Here is a 19,782-nt window from a genome sequence, read left to right as displayed (position 1 = left end):
CTACATATTGTTTTATCTACCATCATTGAATGAGTGTCAATGTTTCCTTGTGCTGTAAGTGAGCTACATGTTTTTCGGAATACTTTTCACTTCCACTTAGCAGGTTCATAAATGCTTAAGTGCTATTTTAAGTGTAAAGTAAAAGCTGTGGCTGCTAACCAAAACCAGACAATTCCAGTGCAGGGACATTTTATTTTCATATAAGTTGACTTCCAATCACAGAACATCATAAGGAACTTGTGAGTACAGTACAAAATAACATTATATTCACGTGAAAAATGCAATGTTTCTATCCAGTCACATTTCAGCTTTGAAGAATTACCCCCACAAAACGCAGGACAAAATTATGTTGTCTACTAACGGAAACGGAATAATAGTAATGTAATAATCCAGTGCATGGTTCACAGTAGTGATTTATTCCAAAAGTTTGATGAAGGAGCTTCAGCTTTTAGGCGTCTCTCCTGTCAGGAAAGATGTTGAGTCCCAATTCCAGCAGCGCTCCCAGCAGCACGGTCCACAGAGGAATGCACACCAAGGTAAGCTTCACCTCTGCCAGCCTCTCTAGCTTGGCACACAGCGTCAGGCAGAAGCCCAGCTTGAGCAGGATGGCCACCAGATACCAGGCGCGCAGACGCAGGTCCGGCGAGCCGTTGCGGGGGTCAAAGCCCGGCTTACATCGGCCGGCCATCTTGATGGTGAGCATGAGGAGGAGGATGCCGTCAAAGACCCACACCGGCAGGAAGATGAGGAACCAGTTCCACTGCACCTAAAGAAAGTATTTTAATGTGTGAATGCAATCAGATGGAGGTTAATTACAGAATGTCATGCCCTCACCAATGGGAGACGCAGAATCAAATCTGATGTCTAAATCTTGCCAGGGCAATCTTTGTAATGAGCGCCTGTGCTCACCAGACTACTAAAACATTGCTTCTTGCATCATTTCCGACCGACGCGTCAATCAGACACACGGCTGGCAACTGCTAATACTTTTTAACTCTGCAGGAGGCCCTGCACCCATCGAACTCTACCCACACCTTAAGAAGAAAACTTACAATTTTACTGATTTATCATCAGCCATCTTTCTAGAGTATAGCTGGTAATTTGGATGGCACTCATAGAAATAACTGAGTTAAAATAATTTTGCGTGTCGCGGTGAAAAGCACCTTGAAACCAAAATGGCTGACAACATACACTTGTTACAGAACACTTTCCTTGCTCCTGACCTGACCAACATCTGATTTCCGGTCAAACGCATGCAGGCAAGTGCTGATATTTCACAACCTTACAAACGGAGTGTGCTACAGAGTTTTTGGACAAGTAATTTTGTTGTGGTCCCAGATTTAGCACAATGAATACCACAAAACAATAGTATGTACAGTACTGTACATAATATAGGTTATAAGAGGTCAGGGGTTCTTAACCTTTTTGACCTCAGGGCCCAAATTTTCCACTGCAAAGTGGAAAAGTTACTCAAATAATAGTAAACCTACTGTTGATTTTAATCATATTCAATAATTATATCTAACCTACTAACAATTTAACAGCATAAAACTTATCAAATGATATGAAAGCATGGGTCCATCACAAAGATTATTATCAAGGCTTAGGTCAGGCTGATTACAAAAACAGTAATCACATATACTGCAAAAGGGACGCATAAAAACTGACAAAAAATAAATCTATATACAATTACAAAGTGCTAAAATGAATCTATTCTAACTAAATTAACAATAAAAAGTAACAATATGTTTCTTAAATAAACGGTCGATAAATTACAGTGCTAAAATGAATCTATTCTAACTAAATTAACAATAAAAAGTAACAATATGTTTCTTAAATAAACGGTCGATAAAATTTAAATGCAAAGGAAAATACTGCTTTACCACTTCAGTCATCATTTTTGCGCTTAAAAAACTTTTCTATGGCTTCAGACTTCATCTGTTTAACATTGTCATTACTGCCATAAGCGCTGCAAAAGTGAGTACCACAGTGGCCCATAAAGACCAAAGCTGAGAAACATATTTTTAGGCAGTGTTGGGCACTAACGCGCTACAAGCAGCCAAGCTACATAGCTTAATTACATTTCCCAATACAAGTAGCGATTCCCGTAGCTTAGCTATATTTATTTAGATCCATGTAGCTTACATCAAAGATACAAGCTACTACAAAGAGAAATGGACTGCAAATCTACAAACCCCGTTTCCATGAGTTGGGAAATTGTGTTAGATGTAAATATAAATGGAATACAATGATTTGCAAATCCTTTTCAACCCATATTCAATTGAATGCACTACAAAGACAAGATATTTGATGTTCAAACTCATAAACTTTACTTTTTTTTGCAAATAATAATTAACTTAGAATTTCATGGCTGCAACACGTGCCAAAGTAGTTGGGAAAGGGCATGTTCACCACTGTGTTACATGGCCTTTCCTTTTAACAACACTCAGTAAATGTTTGGGAACTGAGGAGACACATTTTTTAAGCTTCTCAGGTGGAATTATTTCCCATTCTTGCTTGATGTACAGCTTAAGTTGTTCAACAGTCCGGGGATCTCCGTTGTGGTATTTTAGGCTTCATAATGCGCCACACATTTTCAATGGGAGACAGGTCTGGACTACAGGCAGGCCAGTCTAGTACCCGCACTCTTTTACTATGAAGCCACTTTGATGTAACACGTGGCTTGGCATTGTCTTGCTGAAATAAGCAGAGGCGTCCATGGTAATGTTGCTTGGATGGCAACATATTGCTCCAAAAGCTATATGTACCTTACAGCATTAATGGCGCCTTCACAGATGTGTAAGTTACCCATGTCTTGGGCACTAATACACCCCCATACCATCACAGATGCTGGCTTTTCAACTTTGCGCCTATAACAATCCCGATGGTTCTTTTCCTCTTTGGTCCGGAGGACACGACGTCAACAGTTTCCAAAAACAATTTGAAATGTGGACTCGTCAGACCACAGAACACTTTTCCACTTTGTATCAATCCATCTTAGATGAGCTCAGGCCCAGCGAAGCCGACGGCGTTTCTGGGTGTTGTTGATAAACGGTTTTCGCCTTGCATAGGAGAGTTTTAACTTGCACTTACAGATGTAGCGACCAACTGTAGTTACTGACAGTGGGTTTCTGAAGTGTTCCTGAGCCCATCGGGGATATCCTTTACACACTGATGTCGCTTGTTGATGCAGTACAGCCTGAGGGATCGAAGGTCACAGGCTTAGCTGCTTACATGCAGTGATTTCTCCAGATTCTCTGAACCCTTTGATTATATTACGGACCGTAGATGGTGAAATCCCTAAATTCCTTGAGAAAGGTTTTTCTTAAACTGTTCAACAATTTGCTCATGCATTTCTTGACAACGTGGTGACCCTCGCCCATCCTTTTTTGTGAATGACTGAGCATTTCATGGAATCTACTTTTATACCCAATCATGGCACCCACCTGTTCCCAATTTGCCTGTTCACCTGTGGGATGTTCCAAATAAGTGTTTGATGAGCATTCCTCAACTTTATCAGTATTTATTGCCACCTTTCCCAACTTCTTTGTCACGTGTTGCTGGCATCAAATTCTAAAGTTAATGATTATTTTCAAATACATTTTTTTTTATCAGTTTGAACATCAAATATGTTGTCTTTGTAGCATATTCAACTGAATATGGGTTGAAAATGATTTGCAAATCATTATATACCGTTTATATTTACATCTAACACAATTTCCCAGCTCATATGGAAACAGGGTTTGTACGTTCCCATCCTCACCTATGGTCATGAGCTTTGGGTTATGACCGAAAGGACAAGATCACGGGTACAAGCGGCCGAAATGAGTTTCCTCCGCCGGGTGGCGGGGCTCTCCCTTAGAGATAGGGTGAGAAGCTCTGCCATCCGGGAGGAGCTCAACGTAAAGCCGCTGCTCCACCATATCGAGAGGAGCCAGATGAGGTAGTTCGGGCATCTGGTCAGGATGCCACCCGAACGCCTCCCTAGGGAGGTGTTTAGGGCACGTCCAACCGGTAGGAGGCCACTGGGAAGACCCAGGGCACGTTGGGAAGACTATCTCTCCCGGCTGGCCTGGGAACGCCTCGGGATCCCCCGGGAAGAGCTGGACGAAGTGGCTGGGGAGAGGAAAGTCTGGGCTTACCTGCTTAGGGTGCTGCCCCCGCGACCCGACCACGGATAAGCGGAAGAAGATGGATGGATGGATGGATGTAGCTTTAACGTTGCAAGCTACGTTTGCCGTGTAGCTTGCTACAATTGTCTAGGGATAGCTTCCCCTGTAGCTTAGCTATATCGAAAGTAACTTGTAGATTAGCCTGCTACATTTCCAAGGAGCTTGGCCATCACTGCACTGTAGTAAGTAATAAATAGTATTGGTTAATAAGAAACGACCATAAATAGAACAAAATAATAAACAGTTTTCTTGTAGACCAAAGAGAGTGTGAAAACAATAACAAATAAAAGCCCAGAATAATACAAATACATGAAAATGAAGCAATTTGAAGACAAAAGTCCAAATATTGTACCTTCCCATCCAGTTTGAGGACCAGCATGATGAGAAAGACCAGGGTGAAAACCCAAGTCAACAACACCCTTTGAGCCAAAGACATCTTGTTCACTGAGCAGGGAAGAAGACAAACAGGCTGGACAGAACATGGTAATATATTATTATGTTACCATTGTTGACCATGCAGGTGCATCACTTATTAGCTGAGGTGATGGCTTCTGTTATCATATGCATTGCCTAAAAAGTACACATAAGACACACTTACCAACATATCTTTAATAGCACCAGGTAACATTTTCAAGTGTTTAAAACGTCAGATAGCACAACTAGCTTTGATGGCGCACTAGCACCAAGCTAACCGCTAGGTGCTTTAAAAAATAGGACGACGAAGTACTTACGTCAGTAAGCTCCTACAACTGTCACCATCATGTTCGTCTTCCTCGTACGACTTGCATCATAATTATTTGTCTTTTGTTAATTATTAAGATTCATGCCAGAGGTTGTATCTTGACGACCACTGGATAGGAGAGAGAGAGTGGGTCCGTTATCCATTTTAGCCACGCCCACTCTCGTTTTCAGTTGGGTGGCACTTAGTGTCATTAACCGTAAGTTCTCCACTGAAAACGCAAGGTATTTTTCCCCTATCGTGACAGTTGTTTTTTACGCTGTTTAAACTACATTATTAAAAAAAATCACCAACTTTATTTTCAATTATGAATCTCATTGTATTGCATTCACATAAGAGGGAAGGTATGGGCGTTGGCCAGAGAAGCCCTGCAGTACGCTACAATGTCGTGTCGCTTTTGAGTGGTGCTTTACGGGCAAGCGAGGAGAAGCTGCGTTTTTATCGTAGTGCTCGTCAGCGGCGTTCGGACAGACTAAAAGGCTTGAAGACGAGCAGCATCTTCAGCAGTCATGGCTGACTAGCGAGATTGGAGTTTTCTCTTTCACAGCTTGGGATCGGCCACACCAGAGAAGCCGCCAGGGAGGTAAGACGCCGAGGAGTTAATGCCGTGTTGACTAGAGACAGTTGTTTGTTTACGGGGAGACTCTCTATTTGGGGCTGTTAGCAAGCTAGCAAGCTAGCCTAGTGCATTAGCTTAAATGAGTCAATAAACATTGACATACATACCACGAATATAACGCCCTTTAACCCACTTTTCAAGGAATTTCTGAGCATTCCCGACGCAAAATGACTGTTTAACAACTTGTATTATACATGTGTGCATTTTTGTTGGGAATTTGATTTATTGCTCATATAAAATTGTGTGGAGTTACATATTATACAAACCTTAAGAACTATATTTTCAAGATGCAAGGTATTGGAAAATTAATAGAGGAGAGACAATAACATTAGCGTGTTCCTTTCAAATTCACGTGCCATGCACAATAAGAGGACTCGACAGTCATGTTTGGTATGAAGAGCTTCGTGACAGATGCACGTTGAGAGGTGAATAAACGACGGTTGCTATGGAAACACCGTGGATTGACGATGGGAGTGTGTGTCAGTTAGCGTTAGCCTGCGTGTGTCTTTGTCTAAACTGCCGGTCCACCTCCACAGTCCACAGCATCATCTCAGCGTGCATCCTGCTGCAGATGCCGGCTGCTTCCCGCAGAGTTGGTTACATCACTTGCTGCATTGTCGTTACATCACACGCTCGCCTGCTGTCTTGCATCACAGCGGCACATATTCCAAAGTGGGAATGTGAATCCTCAATAGGCATAGGCTACAATGGCATTTTAGTTTCAGTCATGTATGGAAAATACCTCAACAAGCTTGTTTTTTTTCTGAAATTACATCTTTATTGATCTATTCCAAAACAACAACACTAAATTGAGTCTGAGGCTCGGGGCTAAACTGCTAAGATACTTTGTTTACATCGACTGATGCCATCAAACAAGAGCAGCAGGGCTGGGAGATTATATGAACGATACATTTCTGCTGTTGGCGTATTAACTCCACCAAACATGGCGGAAAAGCACAGAAGGCACTTAATTTTGCAAAATAATATGTGAACAACAGACTAGTTTATTACATGTAGGGATGTAACTAATGTAGGGATTTTGTTTACATTGACTGATGCCGTCAAACATGAGCAGCAGGGCTGGGAGATTATATGAACAAAACATTTCTGTTGTTGGTATAACTCCACCAAACATGGCGGAAAAGCACAGCAGGCCCTTAATTTTGCCAAATAAGATGTGAATAACAGACTAGTTTACAACATGTAGGGGTGTAACTAATGTAGGGATTTTGTTTACATTGACTGATGTAAACAAAACATGAGCAGCAGGGCTGGGAGATTATATGAACGATACATTTCTGCTGTTGGCGTATTAACTCCACAAAACATGGCGGAAAAGCACAGAAGGCCCTTAATTTTGCCAAATAAGATGTGAATAACAGACTAGTTTACAACATGTAGGGGTGTAACTAATGTCGGGATTTTGTTTACATCGACTGATGCCATCAAACATGAGCAGCAGGGCTGGGAGATTATATGAACGATACATTTCTGCTGTTGGTGTATTAACTCCACCAAACATGGCGGAAAAGCACAGAAGGCACTTAATTTTGCCGAATAATATGTGAACAACAGACTAGTTTATTACATGTAGAGATGTAACTAATGTAGGGATTTTGTTTACATTGACTGATGCCGTCAAACATGAGCAGCAGGGCTGGGAGATTATATGAACGATACATTTCTGCTGTTGGTGTATTAACTCCACCAAACATGGCAGAAAAGCACAGCGGGCACTTGATTTTGCCAAATAAGATGTGAATAACAGACTAGTTTACAACATGTAGGGGTGTAACTAATGTAGGGATTTTGTTTACATTGACTGATGCCATCAAACATGAGCACCAGGGCTGGGAGATTATATGAACGATACATTTCTGCTGTTGGTGTATTAACTCCACCAAACATGGCGGAAAAGCACAGAAGGCACTTAATTTCGCCGAATAATATGTGAACAACAGACTAGTTTATTACATGTAGGGATGTAACTAATGTAGGGATTTTGTTTACATTGACTGATGCCGTCAAACATGAGCAGCAGGCCTGGGAGATTATATGAACGATACATTTCTGCTGTTGGCGTATTAACTCCACCAAACATGGCGGAAAAGCACAGAAGGCCCTTAATTTTGCCAAATAAGATGTGAATAACAGACTAGTTTACAACATGTAGGGGTGTAACTAATGTAGGGTTTTGTTTACATTGACTGATGCCATCAAACATGAGCAGCAGGGCTGGGAGATTATATGAACGGTACATTTCTGCTGTTGGCGTATTAATAACTCCACCAAACATGGCGGAAAAGCAGAAGGCACTTAATTTTGCCGAATAATATGTGAACAACAGACTAGTTTATTACATGTAGGGATGTAACTAATGTAGGGATTTTGTTTACATTGACTGATGCCGTCAAACATGAGTAGCAGGGCTGGGAGATTATATGAACGATACATTTCTGTTGTTGGTATAACTCTACCAAACATGGCAGAAAAGCACAGCAGGCACTTGATTTTGCCAAATAAGATGTGAATAACAGACTAGTTTACAACATGTAGGGGTGTAACTAATGTAGGGATTTTGTTTACATTGACTGATGCCATCAAACATGAGCAGCAGGGCTGGGAGATTATATGAACGATACATTTCTGCTGTTGGTGTATTAACTCCACCAAACATGGCGGAAAAGCAGAAGGCACTTAATTTTGCCGAATAATATGTGAACAACAGACTAGTTTATTACATGTAGGGATGTAACTAATGTAGGGATATTGTTTACATTAACTGATGCTGTCAAACATGAGCAGCAGGGCTGGGAGATCATATGAACGATACTTTCTGCTGTTGGTGTATTAACTCCACTAAACATGGCGGAAAAGCACAGAAGGCACTTAATTTTGCCGAATATGTGAACAACAGATTAGTTTATTACATGTAGGGATGTAACTAATGTAGGGATTTTCTTTACATTGACTGATGCCGTCAAACAGGAGCAGCAGGGCTGGGAGATTATATGAACGATACATTTCTGCTGTTGGTGTATTAACTCCACCAAACATGGCGGAAAAGCACAGAAGGCACTTAATTTTGCCGAATAATATGTGAACAACAGACTAGTTTATTACATGTAGGGATGTAACTACCGTATTTTTCGGATTATAATTTGCATTTTTTTTCATAGTTTTTTTATACTCTGAAGCGATTTATGTGTGAAATTATTAACACATTACCGTAAAATATCAAATAATGTTATTTATCTCATTCACGTAAGAGACTAGGCGTATATCAGCAATCGTCACACCAATAAAAATTTGGCGGGGGCGGTCATGGCAGAAGTGCATTGTGAAAAAAAAGATGCTACCTGCTACTACTTCCGTACCTATGAAAATTGATCATTTCAACATTGGCGGTAACTTATAAAAACTGAGAAGGGCTGAACAAAAATGGCACCGAAAAGGAAATCATATACTGCAGGTTACAAGCTGGAAGTAGTGAAATATGCAGCAGAAAGAAAGTTTGGAGTAAGCGACTTATACTCTAGTGCGACTTATATATGTTTTTTTTCCTTCTTTATTATGCATTTTCGGCCGGTGCGATTTATACTCCGGAGCGATTTATAATCCGAAAAAAGTGGTAATGTAGGGATTTTGTTTACATTGACTGATGCCGTCAAACATGAGCAGCAGGGCTGGGAGATTATATGAACGATACATTTCTGCTGTTGGCGTATTAATAACTCCACCAAACATGGCGGAAAAGCAGAAGGCACTTAATTTTGCCGAATAATATGTGAACAACAGACTAGTTTATTACATGTAGGGATGTAACTAATGTAGGGATTTTGTTTACATTGACTGATGTAAACAAAACATGAGCAGCAGGGCTGGGAGATTATATGCACGATACATTTCTGCTGTTGGCGTATTAAAACTCCACCAAACATGGCGGAAAAGCACAGAAGACACTTAATTTTGCCGAATAATATGTGAACAACAGACTAGTTTATTACATGTAGGTATGTAACTAATGTAGGGATTTTGTTTACATTGACTGATGCTGTCAAACATGAGCAGCAGGGCTGGGAGATTATATGAACGGTACATTTCTGCTGTTGGCGTATTAATAACTCCACCAAACATGGCGGAAAAGCACAGAAGGCACTTAATTTTGCCGAATAATATGTGAACAACAGACTAGTTTATTACATGTAGGGATGTAACTACCGTATTTTTCGGATTATAATTTGCATTTTTTTTCATAGTTTTTTTATACTCTGAAGCGATTTATGTGTGAAATTATTAACACATTACCGTAAAATATCAAATAATGTTATTTATCTCATTCACGTAAGAGACTAGGCGTATATCAGCAATCGTCACACCAATAAAAATTTGGCGGGGGCGGTCATGGCAGAAGTGCATTGTGAAAAAAAAGATGCTACCTGCTACTACTTCCGTACCTATGAAAATTGATCATTTCAACATTGGCGGTAACTTATAAAAACTGAGAAGGGCTGAACAAAAATGGCACCGAAAAGGAAATCATATACTGCAGGTTACAAGCTGGAAGTAGTGAAATATGCAGCAGAAAGAAAGTTTGGAGTAAGCGACTTATACTCTAGTGCGACTTATATATGTTTTTTTTCCTTCTTTATTATGCATTTTCGGCCGGTGCGATTTATACTCCGGAGCGATTTATAATCCGAAAAAAGTGGTAATGTAGGGATTTTGTTTACATTGACTGATGCCGTCAAACATGAGCAGCAGGGCTGGGAGATTATATGAACGATACATTTCTGCTGTTGGCGTATTAATAACTCCACCAAACATGGCGGAAAAGCAGAAGGCACTTAATTTTGCCGAATAATATGTGAACAACAGACTAGTTTATTACATGTAGGGATGTAACTAATGTAGGGATTTTGTTTACATTGACTGATGTAAACAAAACATGAGCAGCAGGGCTGGGAGATTATATGCACGATACATTTCTGCTGTTGGCGTATTAAAACTCCACCAAACATGGCGGAAAAGCACAGAAGACACTTAATTTTGCCGAATAATATGTGAACAACAGACTAGTTTATTACATGTAGGTATGTAACTAATGTAGGGATTTTGTTTACATTGACTGATGCTGTTAAACATGAGCAGCAGGGCTGGGAGATTATATGAACGGTACATTTCTGCTGTTGGCGTATTAATAACTCCACCAAACATGGCGGAAAAGCAGAAGGCACTTAATTTTGCCGAATAATATGTGAACAACAGACTAGTTTATTACATGTAGGGATGTAACTAATGTAGGGATTTTGTTTACATTGACTGATGCCGTCAAACATGAGCAGCAGGGCTGGGAGATTATATGAACGATACATTTCTGCTGTTGGCGTATTAACTCCACCAAACATGGCGGAAAAGCACAGAAGGCACTTAATTTTGCCGAATAATATGTGAACAACAGACTAGTTTATTACATGTAGGGATGTAACTAATGTAGGGATTTTGTTTACATTGACTGATGCCGTCAAACAGTGTTGGGTTAGTTACTGAAAACCAGTAACTAGTTACAGTTACTAGTTACTTTATTTCAAAAGTAACTCAGTTACTAACTCAGTTACTTACACCAAAAAGTAATGCGTTACTGTGAAAAGTAACTATTTAGTTACTTCTTTTTTTTCTTCTTTTTTTTAAAATCTCCCATTAATGCCCTTTTAGCCTTCATTTCAGTACTGTTATTGCACTGGAGAATAATACAATCTGTTGATCAACTTGACATGCATTTTTATTTTCCTTTTAACATAATGAAAAACAGTGCAACATAAAAAGGCATTTCTCCTTTCTTTAAACTTGGACCAATGACCATTAATAAAAAACAACTTAAAGTGCAACATAAGAAAGCACATCATCTTCCTTGAAAGATAGGTAGTGAAATAAAGCCTGACATCTGGAGTGATGCTGCTGTCTTCTACACTTGGAGCCATGGATTGTAGAATCCTTGTTTTCAGTGGCAGGATCATTGACACAGATGGTGAAGTTTCAGTGCTCAGTAGAGATGTAACAGTTTTGAGGGGTTTAAGCACCTGGAGGACCTCCTCTGCCACTCTCACATCATCATCAGAGAGGGTGATGATGTCTTTGACATTTGTCTTCAGGGTGTTGTGGGTCAATGCAGAGTATATAGCTGCCTCTTGCTCCAACACATCATAAGTGGAGTTCCACCTCGTTGGGACATCATGTATGAGCTTTATGAGTAGTCAGCTTTAGCATTTCTTGCTTTGTCTTAAACACATGAGCAGCTGTTGTGCTTGGGTGGAAGTAGGAAACCTCCTTCCTGATCCTCCCAAGGAGGCGCTCCATCCTATTGACTGAGATGTGATGCCAAATTCACTACATGTGCAAAGCACCTATCTGTGGTCCCAGTCCTGCCTCATTCACTGCATTTATTTGATTTTTGGCATTATCACGTGTGACTGGGATATCTTTATCTTCCATTCCTCCACTGCTTGTGTCAGTACCTGCGCAAGGTGACTCTCGTAGAGGGGGCGTGTCTTCTCATCTCCCAGTCTGCTGTGATGAAGTGAGCGCGTATAGTTCCCCTGGACGTCCACCCGTCTGTCGTGAGCAGTGTTGGGTTAGTTACTGAAAACCAGTAACTAGTTACAGTTACTAGTTACTTTATTTCAAAAGTAACTCAGTTACTAATTCAGTTACTTACACCAAAAAGTAATGCGTTACTGTGAAAAGTAACTATTTAGTTACTTCTTTTTTTCTTCTTTTTTTTTTAAAGCTCCCATTAATGCCCTTTTTGCCTTCATTTCAGTACTGTTATTGCACTGGAGAATAATACAATCTGTTGATCAACTTGACATACATTTTTATTTTCCTTTTAACATAATTAATGAAAAACAGTGCAACATAAAAAGGCATTCCTCCTTTCTTTAAACTTGGACCAATGACCATGAATAAAAAACAAGTTAAAGTGCAACATAAGAAGGCACATCATCTTCCTTGAAACATAAAGCCTGACATCTGGAGTGATGCTGCTGTCTTCCACACTTGGAGCCATGGATTGTAGAATACTTGTTTTCAGTGGCAGGATCATTGACACAGATGGTGAAGTTTCAGTGCTCAATAGAGATGGAACACTTTTGAGGGGTTTAAGCACCTGGAGGACCTCACCTGCCACTCTCACATCATCATCAGACAGGGTGACATTTGTCTTCAGGGTGTTGTGGGTCAATGCAGAGTATATAGCTGCCTGCTGCTCCAACATATCATAAGTGGAGTTCCACCTCGTTGGGACATCATGTATGAGCAGGCAGCTTTAGCATTTCTTTGTCTTAAGCACATGAGCAGCTGTTGTGCTTGGGTGGAAGTAAGAAACCTTCCTGATCCTCCCAAAGAGGCGCTCCATCCTATTGACTGAGATTCCCTTCTGTGATGCCAAATTCACTACATGTGCAAAGCACCTATCTGTGGTCCCAGTCCTGCCTCATTCTCTGTAATTATTTGATTTTTGGCATTATCACGTGTGACTGGGATATCTTTATCTTCCAGTCCTCCACTGCTTGTGTCAGTACCTGCGCAAGGTGACTCTCGTAGAGGGGGCGTGTCTTCTCATCTCCCAGTCTGCTGTGATGAAGTGAGCGCTTATAGTTCCGCTGGACGTCCACCCGTCTGTCATGAGCGCAACAGATGATGCTCGGGATAGTTCATCCACAACTTTTTTCTTCTCCTGCTCATAAAGATCTGGCACAATCTTATTGCTGAAGTGGGTGCGCGACGGGATGTCGTAACGTGGTTCAAGCACGTTCAGCATGTGTTTAAAACCCTCGTTTTGCACAACCGAGTCTGCACTTATAAACACACCGATTCAATGGCGGGGGCGTTCAAGCTCCTCCGTTACTCAGCTCGCCATGACCACGCTGTGTGTGGACTGAACGTGCCAACAACTTTTTTTTTTGTTTCATATATCAAACCGCGGATCAGTTGTGTGCCTCATCCCCTCCCCACACCCACACACACACACACATAGACCGCGCCTCTTTTCTTCTCTCCGGCTTGTGACAGAGGAAGATTCAGAAGAACGACACCGCAGCGCTTCTGTTTCTAGCCGATACTACATCAAAAGTAACGTAAAATAACGCAGTAACGCATCATGTAGTAACGGTAACTAAATTACTGAATAAAAAAAAATAACGCGTTAGATTACTAGTTACCGCCGAAACTAACGGCGTTACAGTAACGCGTTACTTTGTAACGCGTTAGTCCCAACACTGCCGTCAAACATGAGCAGCATGGCTGAGAGATTTTATCAACGATACATTTCTGCTGTTGGCGTATTAATAACTCCACCAAACATGGCGGAAAAGCAGAAGGCACTTAATTTTGCCGAATAATATGTGAACAACAGACTAGTTTATTACATGTAGGGATGTAACTAATGTAGGGATTTTGTTTACATTGACTGATGTAAACAAAACATGAGCAGCAGGGCTGGGAGATTATATGAACGATACATTTCTGTTGTTGGCGTATTAACTCCACCAAACATGGCGGAAAAGCAGAAGGCACTTAATTTTGCCGAATAATATGTGAACAACAGACTAGTTTTTTACATGTAGGGATGTAACTAATGTAGGGATTTTGTTTACATTGACTGATGCCATCAAACATGAGCAGCAGGGCTGGGAGATTATATGAACGATACATTTCTGCTGTTGGCGTATTAACTCCACCAAAGACGGCGGAAAAGCACAGAAGGCACTTAATTTTGCCGAATAATATGTGAACAACAGACTAGTTTATTACATACATGTAGGGATGTAACTAATGTAGGTGTATGAGCATTTCATATCATGATTGTCACCAAAATTATTATCTTAATATTGCTGAGCCTCAAAAAGTACAGAAGAGACATTAATTATTGTATTGTTATTGTTGTTCTACTTCTTTAAGGGGAACCACACTTTAAAAAAATGTTTGCCTATCATTGACAATCCTTATGAGGTACAAGAACTCAAGTTGGTCTTTTTTTTGCATTCTAAATTGTAATTGGCTCGTGGCAATGCTGCAAATGGGAGCATTTTTCTCTGCCTCTAAATTACTCTAAAAATGCATCCAAAAACTGCCAACAATACTTTATTTATGTTTCGTATCCTGTATAATAACCAAGCTGCAGTGATATTGTTGTTGTAAGAGCGAACACTGAGGAACATGTTTTCTAGCGCAGTAACACATTGCTTTGCGACGGCATGCTACGGCATTAACCGTAAGCTAGCTTCTGCGTCAGTAGCTGAATCACTTTGGAGTTTGTACTGCACAACACATTGCGATAGGACACCAATATGTACTGACTGAAAAACATGAACAATCATATTACAGTATCTGTAAAGTATTAGCCCACATTTCATGTTTTGTTTGTCCACAGTGTATGTAGTTGTAACAACAAACATGATGTTCTGCATGTATCATGATCAAATTTATAGTGACTTACTCAATGGACAGTTATCGGTTTGGTCAAACTGGTCGGGGACGTTTCCAGTTGATTTTGGGTAGGTAGTATTTTTTATTGCCACTGCAGTGTTTGTTAGCGCAAACAGTTCGTCTTCCATTGTGATGCTGTTTGTTTGAGGAGTGTCCTCCACGCCAGATACAAAAAGCCTTTCCATCGATGTTAACATTATTTGCCACTCAGTGCAGCAGAAGCACTCCATTGCTGTCTACATTTTTTTCAGACAAATGAGGATTCACAACCTTATCTTTTTGAACCCGAATATACGGGGGATGAACCGCTGCTTATAAAAGCTAAGCGAGCACGCAGAGAGGCTGAAACGTTGGAGCAGACGGAAGCCGAGAGAGTTGTGAATCTTCATTTGCCCGAAAATAGTCGTTTCCGTCGTCTATTACGAAGTCTGCCACGATTAGCAAACTCATGTATTGAGGGAAGCAGAAACACACACATTTGTTGACAGTTAAGCAAGTGCGCCCAGGAAATAAGTACCAGTAATGCTTAAAATGACCAAAATATGGTAAATATTGTACATGTTACATACTGTTATGAATGTGTCTGTTACAACATTATATATTTACCTACAGCATGTATATAAAATGTTGATAGAGGGTTTAGAAGTTTTTTTTAGAAGTTTTAGAGGGCATTGAAGGCAACATATGGGAATCCCATTAGCCGCATCTTGCAAGCGTTTTTAATTGTTTTATTTTTACAATTCTAAAAAAAAAAAAAAACTGTTCTTGTCTCTCTTAATGATTGGGAATGATAGGCAAAAAAAAGTGCAGTTCCCCTTTAAGATCCGTATCATTGTTATTTCAACATTCATCCATCCATCCATCCATTTTCTACCGCTTGTCTTTTTCGGAGTCGCAGGGGGTGCTTGAGCCTATCTCAGCTGCATTCGGGCGGAAGGCGGGTTACACTGTGGTCAAGTTGCCACCTCATCGCAGGGCCAACACAGATAGCCAGACAACATTCACACTCACACTAGGACTAATTCCATTTTAATTATCCAAGGTTTTAGAGTGTGTTGACATTGTGTAGAATTTTTTTTTTTTGTGCGACAGTTTGTTTGAGAAAGTGTTGTGAATGTGATTGACAACACCCGTTCCCAGCTATAGAGGACGTGAGTCCACTCGAGTTAGCTAATGGAAAGTCTTGACCCCGTGTGTGCGTATTGCCCTGCATAGTTGAAGTAGTGTGGGCCCTGATTTGGCAGCGTGGCCCTTTTTCCGACTGGTGTGTCTGGGCCGAGACATGTAAGCTGCAGCTATCATTAAATATAAAGCAGCTAAGGTGTCCAATGGCTCCAGGATTCATGTTTATACTAAAACTATCACATCTACATGACTTTGTTTTCAGCCTTTGGGAGCCGCACTATTGGAACACGCAGTATAAGAGTCACACCAACGGTGTCACATTAAGTTGAATAATAACTATCCATCCATCCATGCATTTTCTACCGCTTATTCCCTTCGGGGTTGCAGGGGGCGCTGGAGCCTATCTCAGCTACAATCGAGCGGAAGGCGGGGTACACCCTGGACAAGTCGCCACCTCATCACAGGGCCAACACAGATAGATAGACAACATTCACACTCACATTCACACACTAGGGCCAATTTAGTGTTGCCAATCAACCTATCCCCACATGCATGTCTTTGGAGGTGGGAGGAAGCTGGAGTACCCGGAGGGAACCCACGCAGTCACGGGGAGAACATGCAAACTCCACACAGAAATATCCCGAGGCCGGGATTGAACTCACGACTACTCAGGACCTTCGTATTGTGAGGCAGACGCACTAACCCCTCTACCACCGTGCTGCCCTGAAGTAAAAATGGCAACCATCCATCCATCCATCCATTTTCTACCGCTTATTCCCTTTGGGGTCGCGGGAGGCGCTGGAGCCTATCTCAGCTACAATCGACCCTTATTTAAAAATAAATACAGCCTCACTATGCTCAACATTCTAATATCATTGTGTTTTTGTAAGGACGTGCTGCTGAGCTTTAAATATTAACAGCTTCAAAAATCATCCAGTAAAGCTTGACTAACTTAATTTTGAAACATTCACTGAACTCCAATATCATAAACAGCAACACGAATAAGGCCAAAACCCTATTCGCAACCGTTGACAGACTGACCAACCCCCCCAACACAAATACCAGCCGAACTCCATTCCACGCAGAAATGCAATGAGTTTGCATTCTTTTATACTGATAAAATTGAAGGCATCAGACGCACCATCAATATCTCAAGCAAAAAACTTGGATCACCACCCCATTTAGGCAAAAGTAACACAGCTATGATGGCAAGCTTTAATGCCATAGACTCTAAAAGTCTAGTGGAAACGGTGACAGCTCTAAAGTCATCCACCTGCTGCCTTGATGTTTTACCTACCAACTTCTTTAAGAATGTTTTTGACTGCCTATCAACAGACGTATTGCAAATAGTTAATAATTCTATTCAATCGGGCAATTTCCCAAAGGATTTCAAAACAGTCATTAAACCTCTTCTAAAAAAGCGGAGCCTAGATGCCTCTGTTATCAACAACTACAGACCAATTTCAAATCTACCATTCATAAGTAAAATAATTGAGAAAGTTGTCCTCCAACAACTAAATCACTTCGTGGCTTCTACTGGCGGCCACAACAACTTCCAGTCAGGATTTCGACCTCTTCATAGCACAGAGACGGTCCTTCTTAAGGTTATAAATGACATCCGTCTAAACACAGACTCTGGCAAAACTTCAGTATTAATGCTATTGGACCTCAGTGCTGCATTTGACACTGTTGACCATTCAATACTTTTGGACAGGTTGGAAAACTGGGTGGGGATCTAAGGCACAGTTTTAAGCTGGTTCAAGTCATATCTACAAGATAGGAACTATTTTGTTTCCATTGGTGACTTTGTATCAGAACCAACCAACGTGTGGAGTCCCCCGAGGTTCAATCTTGGGGCCGACTTTATTTAACATCTATATGCTCCCACTAGGACAAATTATGCAAAATAATAACATTGACCATCATTGCTATGCCGATGACACCCAAATCTATGTAGCGCTATCACCAAATGACTATCGCCCCATAGATCTTCTGTGCCAGTGCATTGAGCAAGTCAAACACTGGATGTGCCAAAATTTCCTACAACTAAATGAAGATAAAACTGAGAATTGTTTTTGGTGCTAAAAAATAAAGGTTTAAAGTCATCCAACATCTTCAATCACTGTCCCTGAAAACCCCAAATAAAGCCAGAAATCTTGGGGTTATTTTAGATTCTGATTTACATTTCGACAGTCACATCAAATCAGTAACAAAATCGGCCTACTATCACCTCAAAAATGTAACAAGACTTAGAGGGCTCATGTCAGCTCAAGACTTAGAAAAACTTGTACATGCCTTTATTACCAGTAGGCTAGACTATTGTAATGGTCTTCTTGCAGGTCTTCCCAAAAAAACTGTCAGGCAGGTACAGCTTGTTCAGAACGCTGCTGCTAGAGTTCTAACAAAGACAAAAAAATTTAAGCATATTACACCAATTCTTAAATCCTTACATTGGCTCCCTGTACATCAGAGAATTTATTTCAAAATCCTCTTGCTCACATATAAATCACTACATGGTCTAGGGCCGATCTGCTCCCACTATATAAGCCCTCTAGATCACTAAGATCTTCTGAGACCAATCTGTTTGCGGTTCCCAGAGTAAACTCAAATCAAGGGAGAGCATCATTCAGTCACTATGCAACAAATAGCTGGAATAAACTTCCTGAAGATGTCAGACTTTCCCCAACTCTGACTACTTTTAAAACTAGACTGAAAACTTTTATGTTCACCTTAGCTTTCAGCTAAATCTTTTAATCTTTTAACTTTTAACATCCGCACTGTTTTTATTTTTTATTGTCTGCATTTTAATTTTAATTTTGCTTTTATTTTCTTTCATTTCACTTTGTTGTCCCACATGTTGTGGTGTGAAGCACTTTGAGTCTGCCTTGTGTATGAAAAGTGCTATACAAATACAGTTGCCTTGCCTTGCCTTGAAGTTCTTCCAGTGTGGACCATCCACCCAATTGCTACCATTTGTTTCTTGAAAGAAACTTCAACTTTTGTCTTTTTTCAATGCACATATTCAACTATTCTAAATGTGTATTGGCCCACATCAGGCAACTTTATTTTGTTTTTGTACAAGGTTCTAAGCTCAAAATGACTCATTTGAGTAACCGAACGGAAAGTAACAGGAAGGAGATTTTAGCATAGAATTACCATATTTTACACAACGGTATTTAAGCCGCACCCACCAAATTTTAGAAGAAAAATATTATTTTACAGTTATTAGCCGCACCGGACTATGAGCCGCAGATATATACTTGTACAAAAGATTTTGTAAATGTTTATTTACATACCTTCATTGTTTCCAAACAGTGCTCAAAACACGGCAGTAAAATGGCTGGTCAAACAAAATAAAAGTCATCGTCATGGACCCGCAAGCTGTGCGGAAGCTAGCGCTCCAATCAGCAAAGCTGACTCAATAACTCCACAGTGGCGTTTTGGAGAATTTACGAAACATTGTAGGTTTATAATACTAACACAGACACTTGCAAACATGTTAGCATAGATGCTATTGCTAACAACGTTAGTTGAATTAAATTTCAATAGCACATACTAATACGCGTGAAAACACTCCTACAGACATCACACATGGGATTGTTTAGTAAGTATGAATTGTTTAGATATATTGTAAAACTTAC

General features: G+C 40.5%; 2 protein-coding genes across 6 annotated transcripts in view; one reads left to right on the top strand and one right to left on the bottom strand.

Moving 5' to 3' along the window:
* Positions 1–172: 172 nt before the first annotated feature.
* Positions 173–5,101, bottom strand: LOC133606630 (transmembrane protein 60-like). Of its 3 annotated transcripts, none has more exons than XM_061960763.2 (3): positions 4,904–5,101; positions 4,525–4,742; positions 173–766 (listed from the first exon to the last, which is right to left on the bottom strand). In XM_061960763.2, exons 2-3 carry the CDS (start codon positions 4,606–4,608, stop codon positions 449–451), a joined length of 402 nt encoding a protein of 133 aa, XP_061816747.1. In that variant the 5' UTR covers positions 4,609–4,742; positions 4,904–5,101; the 3' UTR covers positions 173–448. The 3 variants fall into 3 exon arrangements, with proteins under 3 accessions (XP_061816747.1, XP_061816745.1, XP_061816744.1); XM_061960761.2 differs by having other exon boundaries at positions 4,525–4,641; positions 4,904–5,094; XM_061960760.1 differs by lacking the exon at positions 4,904–5,101 and adding an exon at positions 4,771–4,885 and having other exon boundaries at positions 4,525–4,641.
* LOC133606629 (protein PHTF2-like) overlaps positions 5,087–19,782 on the top strand; it is a 47,463-nt gene continuing 32,767 nt past the window's right edge. The window contains exon 1 of one of the 3 annotated variants that reach the window (XR_012050428.1): positions 5,087–5,494. The gene's annotated coding sequence lies outside the window, so the exon portion shown is untranslated. The remainder of the gene's footprint in view (positions 5,495–19,782) is intronic. The other 2 variants (XM_072913185.1, XM_061960759.1) reach the window with 2 other exon arrangements.

The sequence above is a fragment of the Nerophis lumbriciformis genome, linkage group LG05, assembly GCF_033978685.3.
Source record: "Nerophis lumbriciformis linkage group LG05, RoL_Nlum_v2.1, whole genome shotgun sequence".
Classification (NCBI taxonomy): domain Eukaryota; kingdom Metazoa; phylum Chordata; class Actinopteri; order Syngnathiformes; family Syngnathidae; genus Nerophis; species Nerophis lumbriciformis.
Note: the sequence above shows the minus strand (reverse complement) of the source record. Positions and strands in the feature narration are given on the sequence as shown.

Bases quoted from the DNA above. Each gene is read 5' to 3' on its own strand.
- LOC133606630 (XM_061960760.1), bottom strand. From the start codon at position 4,800: ATGTTACCTGGTGCTATTAAAGATATGTTG. The intron at 4,642-4,770 runs GTAAGTGTGTCT...TGTTCTGTCCAG, and splicing joins GTGCTATTAAAGATATGTTG to CCTGTTTGTCTTCTTCCCTG. The intron at 767-4,524 runs GTACAATATTTG...TACTTTCTTTAG, and splicing joins TCCTCAAACTGGATGGGAAG to GTGCAGTGGAACTGGTTCCT.